Raw genomic sequence first — 12,211 nt, forward strand, 5'->3', positions numbered from 1 at the left:
GCCTGCCTTCCCCCGCAGACGAGCAGCGGCCGTTTTTTTGCCTCTGCCACGCTGTGTGCCCACACGAGCGGCAGTGCAGTGAAGGCCTAAGCTGGGTTCGGGAGGAGGAAGCCCTCCCACATCCCAAAGAGACCCACAACAGCAGCGCAGCCACTGCTCCCATTAGAGCAGCCGCTGCACGCCGTGCGGAAACGCCTCCTCCCTGGCTCACAGCCCAAAATGTCGGCAGGCCGGGGGCGGGGGGTGGAAGCCCAGACGATCACCTGTCGAGGCAGAACGAACCCACCTGGGTAAAACGCCGGGTGTAGAAGAACGGGGCTACCCTCGGCTGGAGCGTCCAGGAGTGGAGGGCTCCGGGCACTCCAGATTATATGAGCTGCCGGGGGTGCTCATGTCACGAGAATAGCCTGGAGGCGTTTCTAAGGGGCAGGCAAGAGCCCCACAAAAAACGAAGGGAAACCGGCCCAAGTCTCAGAGGGGGCAGCAAGCTCACAATGCCTGCCTTCTCCCTCCCTCCCTCCCCAGGAAAGGAAGGAGGCTGGGCAAGATCGGCGTCGGCACCCCGGGAGGCAAAGGAGGGCGACGTTCCCCACCCAGCAGATGCTCCATCCATAAGGAGTTCGCCAGACAATATCCGTTCTGCGGAACCGGACACGGAATCCTCTGGGTCAGACAAACCAGAAAGCGCCCCTTTGGCGAGTGATCTGTTGCCTGCAGAGACCTGTGATGTGGGAATGGTGACTTGCACCATTTGCCCAGCTGCATCTTGGAGACCCTGAGGCCAGAGGGGCAGAGCGGGGTTGGGACCCAAAGTGAAGACGGGCCCTTGCCCGCCCATCTCCGCGCCTTCCCTTTCGGAGCGGGGAGGGGGGAGAAGAGCAAAGAGCAAGCTGCTCCGCTGGAGGGGGGCCCCCTCACCCTCAGGGGCCAGGGGCAGTTGTCCCCCACCTCCTTGCTCTTGCCTGAGGCCAAGCAGTCCCATCCTCCCAAAGGCCGTAGCAGTGGTGGCGGGAACCAGCGGAGGCGAAGGGCCGGAGCGCCTGTGCAAAGCAGCTGCTCTTGCATGCAGAAGCTCCCAGGCTCAGTCCCCAGGCACACCCACTCGTTAAGGGGCCCTAGGCAGCAGGAAAGACCCCTGCCTAGGATCCTGCCGGCCAATTCCAGGCAGAGTGGACAGTGCTGGACCCAACAGTCTCACGGTCTGACTGAGGATAAGGGAGCTTCATACGTTATGGAGAAGGGTTGGTTCCTGCCCATGCAATGATTCATGCTCAGTATCGGAGGAGGTCAATATCGGCAGTAGAGGAGACCCTTTGGATGCAAAAGATTCCAGGTTCAATCCCTGACACCTGCAGCTGGAAAAGAGCTCAGGTAGACAATCGCAGGCTAGGGAGACCAAGGGGCTGATTTAGTAGAAGGCAGAGGGTCTCAAACCTTGTCCCCAGGTACTGTTGGACTACAACCCCCATCATCCCCATCCTCATTGTGGCTGGGGATGATGGGAGTTGTAGTCCAACAACATCTGGGGATGCGGGTTTGAGGACCCCTGATATAAGGTGAGTACACTTTGCCCCTTCACAGGGAAAAGCAGAATGCCACCTCAGCAGAAGGGTGCAGAAGGGACAGAGACTCACACTAAGAATAAATAAATAAATCTGAGGCTCTTCAGAGGTTGAAATCTGGGCCCAGTGCACCCCACCCTGCCCCTCCTCCATGTCCCCTGTCCTAGACTGGGCCGATCTTGCTTCTTGTCAGTGATGCCGGAGGCCACGCAGCCTTACCTAAGATCTGAGATGGGTCCTCTTTGCCAAAGTCTGGAGTGAGATAGGGGCTGGTTGGGGGCTCCTCTGCAGGGGCTCCAGCTTCTCCTGGGGCTGCCACATCCTCTTGGCTTTCTGGAGGTGGCTGCTCAGCTGGAGGAGACTCCGCCGCAGTTGGATGAGGCTCTTCAGCGGGACGAGGCTCCTCTGTAGAGATCCTGGCTCCAGCACCGTCACTTGTGCTCTCTGGAGCTCCATGAGGAGTCTCTGCTAATGTCCTCTCTCCCTCTTGGCCAGCTGCTGGGCTAGGTGCTCCTCCTGCTGGTTCCGGGGTCAGGTCAGGGCCCTCCACCGCCTTGAATGCTCCGGGTGGCAGGCCCTCTTCGTGGGTGGACACGGCTGCCTCTGGAAGACTCTGCTCTCCGTGAGCAGGGGAAGCCTCCTCGGGAATATCTTCTAAGCTGAAACATTGAGATGCATCTTCAGACCTCCAAAATGCAAAATTCAAAGTGAAGACCACTTCATTGCAGCATAGAAAACCCTCCCTCATTATTGAAGGGTTTTCAGCCTCTGTTTCTGTCCTTTAATATTTTCCAACGACTGGGTCTACTTTGGCTTCTAAAAACTGTTTTGGTACCAGAAGCAACAAAAGGGATTGATCAACTGTGGGGGGAAATGTGCCTCAAGCCTTCCCACAGTATCCATTGTCTAGACCAGGGTTTCTTAACCTTGGGCCCCCAGATGTTGTTGGACTACAACTCCCAGAATCCCCAGCCACAAAGGCCATGTCTGGGGATGATGGGAGTTGTAGTTCAACAACATCTGGGGGCCCAAGGTTAAGAAACCCTGGTCTAGGCCAGGGGTTCCCAATGTCTGGTCCTCCAGATGTTGATGAACTACAACTCCCACCATACTCAATGACAATAGATTTTAGCTGGGGATGATGGGTGTTGTAGTTTAGCAACATCTGCAGGACCACAGGTAGGGAATCCCTGGTATAGACAAATCTCCTATGAAATGCTGGCACCATCCTTTGTGAAAAGGAAACAGCTGGAAGTATCTGTGCAAAGGAAACACAGTTGTGCAAAGAAGAAAAGCCACTGGAGCCCCTGGTGGCGCAGTGGTAAAACTGCTGCCCTGTAACCAGAAGGTTACAAGTTCGATCCTGACCAGGGGCTCAAGGTTGACTCAGCCTTCCATCCTTCCGAGGTCGGTAAAATGAGTACCCAGAATGTTGGGGGGCAATATGCTAAATCATTGTAAACCGCTTAGAGAGCTCCGGCTATAGAGCGGTATATAAATGTAAGTGCTATTGCTATTGCTATTGCTATCTTCTTATTCATCTGATAGAGCAGCATTATATGCATTTCTCAAACTCTTTTCAGGTTAAAGTAGTATAACAGCTCAGATCGGTACCAAGCTGGCTGTGGATAAAGACAAAGAGACCAGTGACCAGGTGTCTCTCTCACTCTCTTTGAAGTTTAAGAAGTGCTAAGCCGAAAGTTCTCTGGTGAGACCTTGCAGACTGAATTTGGGGCAGTGTGTGTGTGTGTGTGTGTGTGTGCGCAACTGGGCTCTTCTTTTGGCCAGATTTATCCTTTCTTTCTTTTCTTTTTTTTGCTCCTGCTGCCAGTTTTGCGTGGGCAGAGGTGCTACATTTTCCATCAGCCCAGAATGTCTCTCCCAGCAGAATCTTTGTCTTTCTCTCTCTCCTCTGGCACTTCTTTCTACAGTCAGGTTTCAAAACTGGAAGTGAGCTCAGCTGAGAGGAGAGTGCTCAGGGAAAGAGGGGAGAGAGTGGGGGGTGGGTGGGTGCAGGGGGGTTCTGTCCTCCTCATCCACATGCCCTGGTTGCTGTTAAAACCAGACACACCACCCATGTCTATAAAACTAAGGCAGATCTGGGGTTGAACACATAAATCTGCTACCATCACACTTGCTTGGACACCTCTCCTCCTGCCAGGATCGCCTCTGGAGAAACATGGCCTCTTGAAACGCCCACAAAATTCTCCCCAGCCAGCCTTGGAAACAAATCTCAGAGGCTTGTTGAAGCCCACCTTCCATGAGCGGTAAGCTATACAAGACTCCCCAGTTTTTCTCCATCTTGGCTGGAAATTTGAGTGGAGAATCATTGCTGTTTCCTTTGAGTCTTATTTAATGGAATGGAGTCTGTGGCTACTTTACGTTAAGTTGGGGCTTTACCCTGGAAGAGGGAGGAAAGGCAGCCCTCTGAACTTGCAGGGGAGCCTGAGTGCTTGCCTTGCTTCTCCCTCCCCACTTTCTCCAAGGAGTTTCTTGTCAAACCTTGCCCTGTCAGGTGGGGTTTTATTTCCTTTCCCTGTTTTCCAGGGTGCAGCCTTTCAAATGTCCCCCATTTGGCCCCCGGTTAGTGTGATGAAGCCATGAAGATATTAAATAAGGAGTGACAGAACCACTCACATTTTAAGCCAAGCTGGAGAATAAATCGGGGGCTTGTAAAGTTTACCTCCCCTTGGAGGCTGGTTTTAACGAGCTCCTGACATTTATTTCCAATCCTGACTCAAGGGAATTTTTATTTTATTGTAAGCTGCCCAAAGCAGCAGTGTGCTGGAGGGATGGGAAAGGAAGGAAAGAAGGGAGGGAAGGAGGAAGGTTCAGTCACTGGCATCCCTTGCAGATTGCGGGCAGAATATGGTTTGCTTACATGAACCTTTTAGATTGTGAATGATCAAATAAGATGGTTCTCTATGCTTTACTATGCAAACCACTCTGAGAACTTTTTAAATTGAAAATTGATATGTAAATATTCATAGTAGTAGTAGTAGATACCTGCTAGGTATTGATGGCCAACACAACCCTGTAGGCATCAAACAAAATCAACATCAAAATATTGTTATAGAAAAATGCTCCAATCCAGCAAGAGAGAATCGGGTGCATACACAGGCTTCTAGGGTTGCAAGCATCCCTCTGCCAATCCACCTGCATCACTACCCTCATCCAATCCCCACTGGGAGAGGAGAGCTGGTAGCAAGCATGACTTGTCCCCTTAGCTAAGCAGGGTCTGCCCTGGTTTTCATTTGAATGGGAGACCACATGTGAGCACTGTAAGATATTCCCCTCAGGGGGATGGAGCCGCTCTGGGAAGAGCATCTAGGTTCCATGTTCCCTCCCTGGCAGCGTCTCCAAGAGAGGGCTGAGAGAGATTCCTGCCTGCAACCTTGGAGAAGCCGCTGCCAGTCTGTGTAGACAATACTGAGCTAGATGGACCAAGGGTCTGACTCAGTATATGGCAGCCTCCTATGTTCCTATGTTCCCATGAACACTCTGGCAGCCTCTTTTGATGAGACTAAACATGTGCATTTGCATCAGGGACCACTGGTTGCTCCATCTGACTAGCTGCTGCTCATGAGTACAGCTGTTTCAGGGTCAACATATATAGGCCTGGTTCACATAAGTGTTCCAATCTAGGTTTAATGTGGGTTATCAACGTTAGCATGAATGTGTGAATCCATGCCAAGGTGGTTTATGGCTCCCTTGGCATGGGTTCACACGATCATGCTAATGTCAGTAACCCACATTAAACCTAGATTGGAATACTTGTGTGAACCAGGCCATTGTCTATAGACAAATTCATGGATCTTCATGTTATTATTTAGAATATGTATATATTGTTTTTCAACACACATATACAAGTTCTCAAAGCAGTTTACAGAGCACATCAATGCTATTATTCAACAGAACCTCCATATATAGAGGCAGTATACCTCTGGGGACAAATAGCCGGGGAAGGTGTTTTGTGAGCTTCCCTGAGGCATCTGGTGACCACTGCTGAAGGCAAAGTGCTGGAAGAGGTTGTTCAACAACAAGGCTCAGCATCCCATTATTATTTTCTTCATGTAATACAAAATGCAAATACACTCAGATGGTTTACGTCCCTCAGACGTTAAAAAGAATGAGAGTAAATCCAGCCCGACGAGGGAGCTTTGGGCTGCGTCTGCAAGATGTCTGGTTAGGGTCAAGGAAGTCACCACGTGGGAATGCCACCTGTAGGTCACCACCGAGGAGCCCCTCACATGCACGTGTACATGCCCTAGGAAAGCATACCTGGCCTGGAGCTCCCCAGTGCTTCTCCACAGCCTCTGCCCACCAGAAAGTTACAGAAATCTCCCTGCAGGACTAATGCAGACTGAATCCTGCCCGCGGTGAAGCAGCCCTCCGCAAGGCTTGGCACCTGGGCAGGTGGGCTTGGGGGGCCCCGTCCGAGAGCTCAGCCTGTATCACAGGCCATTCATCTCCCTGACCGGCCTGCAAGTGGGCAGCGGCAACCCTGCAGCAGACACAATTCTCCTGGCGTCCCAAAGCTGTCTCAGGCAGGAGGCTGCACGGGGCGGGACCTTTACCTGTACAGGGTTGCTGGGCAGCTGAGGCTCAGCTGCAGTGGCTTAGACGGGGTGCCTTCCGCTTGGCCTGGGCTCTCCTCAGCCTCCTTGGCACCGTCACCTGGGCAGCCCTCTCCTCCTGCCTCGGCGGGGCCTGCCGGTTCGGGGCTGGCTTGTGCTGCTTCCTCCTGCCCTACTAGGCCCACCGCCGCTGGGACTTCATCTCCCCCTCCGCCTCCAGTATCGTGAGCGCTGCAGGCATCTCCATCCTTCTCCATCCTCTGCTGCTCTGGAGGCCACTCCCTGGCAGTGGGGTGTACCCAGCAGAGGCCTCCAAAGCCAGGGGCTGTCTCAGGTCTCCAGCCCAACTTCTGAGATACGGCACAAAGGGCTGGGAACGACAGAGAAGCACATTTCTTTCTCAACAAATAACACAAGTAAAATGGGGAGGTGTGTTCCGAAGGTTACAAGAAATAGGCACGGTACTACACTTATTATTATTATTATTATTATTATTATTATTATTATTATTATTATCATTATTATTATTATTAATAACCGCTTTCCAGCAAAAATTTCCAAAGCAGGTTACATAGAATAATAATAATAATAATTTGTTTATTGTTCAGTTTTTATTTATTTGTATTTATTTATTGTTAAATTTATATACCGCCTTCCATTAAAACAATCCCAAGCCGCCTTTCATGAAAATGCACCCCAAGGTAGTTTAAAATACAACAAAATCCCATAACATCACATTAAAATATTAAAATCAATTAGAAACCATAAAAACCTTTGCAAGACTGGTCCATTCCTGACTGAGCCACCCCAGGTCAGACTGAAGGACTCCTCACCGCCCCCCATAGCATCGCAGGCCTCTGAGCAGTCGTTTGGGCACGCAGGGCGCCCTCTGGTCCCCTTCATGTGTGAATAAGGCCGGTGCCATGAACCCCGCTTTAGCAGTTCTCCTCATCTCCTCCCTCTTTCCAGAATAGCTCTCCCATCCTCTCCACTTCCCCCTAAAGCCTCCTCCCTCTCTGCAGCTTCCCAAAGGAATGAATGAACGGATGAATGAATCAGGTTCCTTGCCCCCAGAGGGCTCACAATCCAAAAGGAAGCATAAGGCAAACACCAGCAACAGCCACTGGAAGGATGCTGTGCTGGGGCTGGAGCGGCCCAGTTGCTCTCCCCCTGCTCAATATCAGAGAACCGCCACTTTAAATGATGCCTTTTCACTCAGTTAGCAGAGTTCTATATTATGACCATATTCTGGTGGGGATTTTCTTTTCTGGTGGTCCATATCATTGTTCTTAAGAAGCAGATAAGTCTGGAGCATGTGAGCAACCCAGCCCGGCCAATCAAGACGAGTTTCAGCATATGCACAGCCTGTGCTGCTGATGGCTCCAAAGACATGACAGATCCTTGGAACCAAGAGCTCCTTGCTGTGGCCAAGTGCCCTGGCATGTCTATGGCTCCCTGTCACGGAGCAGCCTCTACAGGAGGGAAGGGCCCTTTTGCAGGCCCAAACAATGAGGCTTAACACAGGGTTCTCAAACATGGGTCTCTAGCTGCTGCTAGACTACAACTCCCATCATCCATAGCCACAATAGTCTGTGGCTATGGGTGATGGGGGCTGTAGTTCAACAACAGCTGGGGACCAGAGGTGCACCTAGGTATTTTTGGAGCCTGGACCTAACGGCCTTTGGAGGCCCCCCTCCCCTGCAAATTAAGCATCATCATGCTCTGCTGGGGAACCACACCACCCAGGACAGACTAAAGAGGCTTTGGGGGGCCCAGGGGCTGTGGAGGCCCTGGACTTTGGCCCAGAAGTCCAGCGGTAAGAGTGCCTCGGCTGGGGACCCACATTTGAGAGCCCCTGGCTTGAAATTTCTTGGGAAATGGGCTTTATAACCCTGACTATTAGAATGCTTCCTTAAGATGTATTGGCTTCGTTTTCAGGGGAAAGAGACAAACAGGTGATTTTCAGAATGTCTGATGCTCACCAGTAAAGAGTTGGTTCAAAGGTGCTCAGAAAGCTGACACTTCCAGAGGGGGAACGAGCAGGCCTAGCTTTCTGCAAGCAGGCAGAGTGCATCGAAATGAAATGGCCATCTCAGATGAGCAGCATTCAGAGGTGGTACAGTCCTATGAGGACATAGCCTGTCCTCCCCCTGAACCTGGAGGAGATAAAGCACTCATTGGTATGGGCCCAGCAGCATTTCATCACGGCCTGGAGGATGCCATGAGCGCATGCCTCCTTCTGAATTCAGGCCTCAGCACAAGATGGTACTGTCTCTCAATGGCACATACACAGAGCCAGCCCATCTGGGGACTGGGGTCTCTCTCTCACTGTATCTGCAAACCAGTGCCGGCGAGTCATTCACTGGCTATCAGCACAGGCTGGTCATTCAAGCTCACAAATGCACAGCCAGCAGAGGAGGGTGGGTGGGCTCTCAAGTTAGAGCCAGGGCTCTGTGCTTCTCAGCCGGGGAAGGAGGGCACCAAAACCAAACTCTGCCGAGGGTGCCAAAACCCTAGGGGCAGTCCTGCACATGCAAGCCGCACACCGAAAGCAGGTCCCTTCTGCATCCATGGAGGCCTTGCTGCTGCTTCCCCACAGAATCACAGTTGGAGAAGCAGCAGCTGTCTGGCTGCAGCCAGTGTGGTGTAGTGGTTAGGACCGGGGAGACCCGAGTTCAAATCCCCATTCAGCCATGATACTAGCTGGGTGACTCTGGGCCAGTCACTTCTCTCTCAGCCTAACCTACTTCACAGGAGAGGAGAGCTGGTCTTGTGGGAGCCAGCATGACTTGTCCCCATAGCTAAGCAGGGTCTGCCCTGGTTGCAGATGAATCAGAGACTAGGAGTGTGAGCACTGTAAGATGTTCCCCTTAGGGGATGGAGCCGCCCTGGGAAGAGCAGAAGGTTCCCAGTTCCCTCCCTGGCAGCATCTCCAAGAGAGGGCTGAGAGAGATTCCTGCCTGCAACCTTGGAGAAGCCGCTGCCAGTCTGTGAAGACAATACTGAGCTAGATAGACCAATGGTCTGACTCAGTATATGGCAGTTTCCTATGTTCCTAGGGTTGTTGTGAGGAGAAATCTAAGTATGTAGTACATCGCTCTGGGCTTCTTGGAGGAAGAGCGAGATATAAATGTAAAAATAAAATAAAATGATAAATAAATAAATAAATAAATAAATGAAAACTCCCCACCGGAGGCAGGGGACATATTTCCACCCACCCCACACAGTTCATTAAAGCCCCCTGCAGTTGCTTTTTGATGAAAGGTTGTTTACAGTCCCTGGCTGTTGGGTGAAGGGGCTCCATCCCATTTCAGTCTCGGTTCTGCCATTGAGCTTGACCCATCTTTCATCTGGGATTACTTGGCGTCTCCCAACAGCAAGCCCCATCTCTCTCCGGGCTCATTCTCCGCATCGTTCCTGTTGTGCTTTCTGTCCCACCCGAGCAGATTAATGGCAGGTCTCAGCCGGGCCAAGCTGTCACCATTCTTCTTGCCCCTGGACTTTGGGAGGAGGAGCAGAAGCCCTCCAAATGGGAGCCGATTGATTGGGAGAAGAAGAAGGGGGAAGTCTGTCTGGGAAGAAGGATGCTTGTCGCCACTGGCCCCACGACAGGCTAGTGTCCTCTCTGCAGGGAAGGCTTTCCCCAGGAGGAAGCAGCTTTCAAACATGCAGTTCGCAACCTGCCCATCTGAAGTGGGACAGTCCAGCAACAGCTGAGCCATGGGGTTATGCTGGCTGTGTATGAAGAGCTCTCAGGTATGATGCAGGTATCTTGAAAAAGTAACTTCAGAACGGCCACCCAGATCAGCCCCCTGGACTCCAGCGCTACTCACAGACAAGTTCACGCCCACTTACTCTGGAACAATCAATCAGAAATCAGTTCTGTCCAGATTCCTCATTCACACTCATGAATGTGGATTAGAATCTCGGTTTCGAGTACACAGTACTCTTCTTTCTAAACTAGAAAGAAGCAATGGCTTGTATGCCAGCTGCGACCCTACTTGGAGAAGTCGTACCTGACCTCAGTCACTCATGCTTTGGTAACCTCCAGATAAGACTACTGCAATGCGCTCTACGTGGGGCTGCCCTTGAAGATGGTTTGGAAGCTTCAGCTGGTCCAGGATGCTACTGCAAAGATGCTCATGGGCACAAGTTGCCTCATGAGTGCCACACCCATCCTGTGGCAGCTTCATTGGTTATCGGTCTGCTTCTGGGCTAGATTCAAGGTGCTGGTCTTGACCTTTAAAGCTCTACCCGGTTTGGGGTACCTGTTGGACCGCATTTGCCCATATGAACCTGCCAGGGCCCTCTGCTCAGCATCTCAGGCCCTGCTCATGGCCCCGCCACTAATAGAGATCCAGTTGGTGTGGACTAGAGACAGGGCCTTTTCGGTTGTGGCCCCTTGGCTTTAGAACACCCGCCCTGAAGAGCTTCATCATGCTCCCTCCCTCAGTGTTTTTTAAAAACAACAACTAAAAACACATCTTTTTAAAGAGGCTTTTCAATGCTCCATCTTTGGTTACATCTGACAGATTCTTTAGTTTTTAGTTTTTATAATTCTCAATTTTTAGCTTTTAAAACAACTTTTAATCTGAAACTTAATTCTGATTGTGGTTTTAGTCAGACTTTTAATTTGTTTACTTCATTCGGTTGATTCCTTTACTTTTATTTTAAATTATTTCTATTTTTATCGTTGTGAGCCGCCCCGAGCAGTAGTGTACTGGAGGGGAGGGGTTATAAATATTTTAAATAAATACATAAAGCTAAGTAATGCTTTGTGCTAACTGAAAGCTGGCTACCCTTGCTCTCCGGACACTCCAGACCCAATAAAAACACATTAATGGAATATCGCTTTGCGCTTCTGCTCTGGAATGAGCGCAGCAACAAGCGCTGAGAGAGACATGCAAGACTGCTGGCTGGACAGAGACCCTGAGGCTCTCCATGCCAAGCGGGGGAGGAGGACCTCTGGCACCAGTGCTGCTAACTGGCCCTGTCAGAGCAACTGGGGCGGATGCACTGATGCACAGGAAGAAGGTGCCCCTCAGGAAAGCAGCTCCCTCTGCACCCCGCCCCATTCCTGCCACTGAGGGTTGCATATACAGTCTTCCCCTTGGGTGGTGGGATTAAAGAGCCCAGCTCTCCTGGTCCACTACTACTACAAATATTTATATGCCACTTTTCAACAAAAGTTTCCAAAGTGGTTTACATAGAGAAATAACACATAAATCCCCTCCAGCTGCTGACCAAGCACAGCACTTCTTTTGACTCCAGGGACATCCCTTGTTTGGGAGGAGAGCTGGTCTTGTGGTCGCAAGCATGAAATGTCCCCTTAGCTAAGCAGGGTCTGCCCTGGTTGCATATGAATGGGAGACTAGAAGTCTGAGCACTGGAAGATCTTCCCCTCAGGGGATGGAGCCGCTCTGGGAAGAGCAGAAGAAGGTTCCAAGTTCCCTCCCTGGCAGCATCTCCAAGATAGGGCTGAGAGGATTCCTGCCTGCAACCTAGGAGAAGCTGCTGCCAGTCTGGGTAGACAATACTGAGCTGGATGGACTTATGGTCTGACTCAGTATATGGCAGCTTCCTACGTCCCTATGTTTGAACCAATTAAAGATCAGTGGCCTTTGGATTAAACATCCTTTGAATGTTCATCCTCCAATTGTAACCATGCTAAAATGCATGCCTTTTGCTTTTGCTAAAAGCTTTTGCTTTTAGTCACTCTTCACAATTCTTTCGTTTCTCCTCCCTCTTTCTGTGGGTTTTCCCACTGTTGATTTTAAACTGTAAGCTCCTTGCAAGCAGGGACTTGCCTATTTTGCTTAGGAAACTCTATCAAGTGTCATATATAGATTGCTACACACACACAAAATTAATAATATTAATGTGTGTTTATAAACTGGTCCTTTTCTAGAGTTCCCCGGGGACTCTGGAATGCACTTCCTAATGAAATTAGAGTTTCCCCTTCTCTGAGTGTTTTTAAGAAGGGCCTAAAGACATACTTGTTTAGTCAGGCTTTTAGTTTATAGTTTTAAAGCTTCGGGTTTTAGAGTTTTATTATTATTTATTATATTTAAA

At 50.6% G+C, this 12,211-nt stretch overlaps 1 protein-coding gene across 6 annotated transcripts in view; it reads right to left on the reverse strand.

Annotated features, from left to right (window-relative positions):
- MYLK2 (myosin light chain kinase 2) overlaps positions 1-12,211 on the reverse strand; it is a 37,770-nt gene that overhangs the window by 22,893 nt on the left and 2,666 nt on the right. For 4 of the 6 annotated variants that reach the window (XM_053248813.1, XM_053248811.1, XM_053248812.1 and 1 more), the window contains exons 2-3: positions 6,140-6,509; positions 1,782-2,248 (exon numbers count right to left, since the gene is read on the reverse strand). In XM_053248813.1, coding sequence (XP_053104788.1) covers positions 1,782-2,248; positions 6,140-6,396 — 724 coding nt within the window. In that variant the 5' untranslated portion in view covers positions 6,397-6,509. Of the gene's footprint in view, positions 1-1,781; positions 2,249-6,139; positions 6,510-8,121; positions 8,296-12,211 lie in introns of all 6 variants that reach the window. The other 2 variants (XM_053248814.1, XM_053248816.1) reach the window with 2 other exon arrangements.

This window comes from Hemicordylus capensis, chromosome 4, assembly GCF_027244095.1.
Source record: "Hemicordylus capensis ecotype Gifberg chromosome 4, rHemCap1.1.pri, whole genome shotgun sequence".
Taxonomy (NCBI): Eukaryota; Metazoa; Chordata; class Lepidosauria; order Squamata; family Cordylidae; genus Hemicordylus; species Hemicordylus capensis.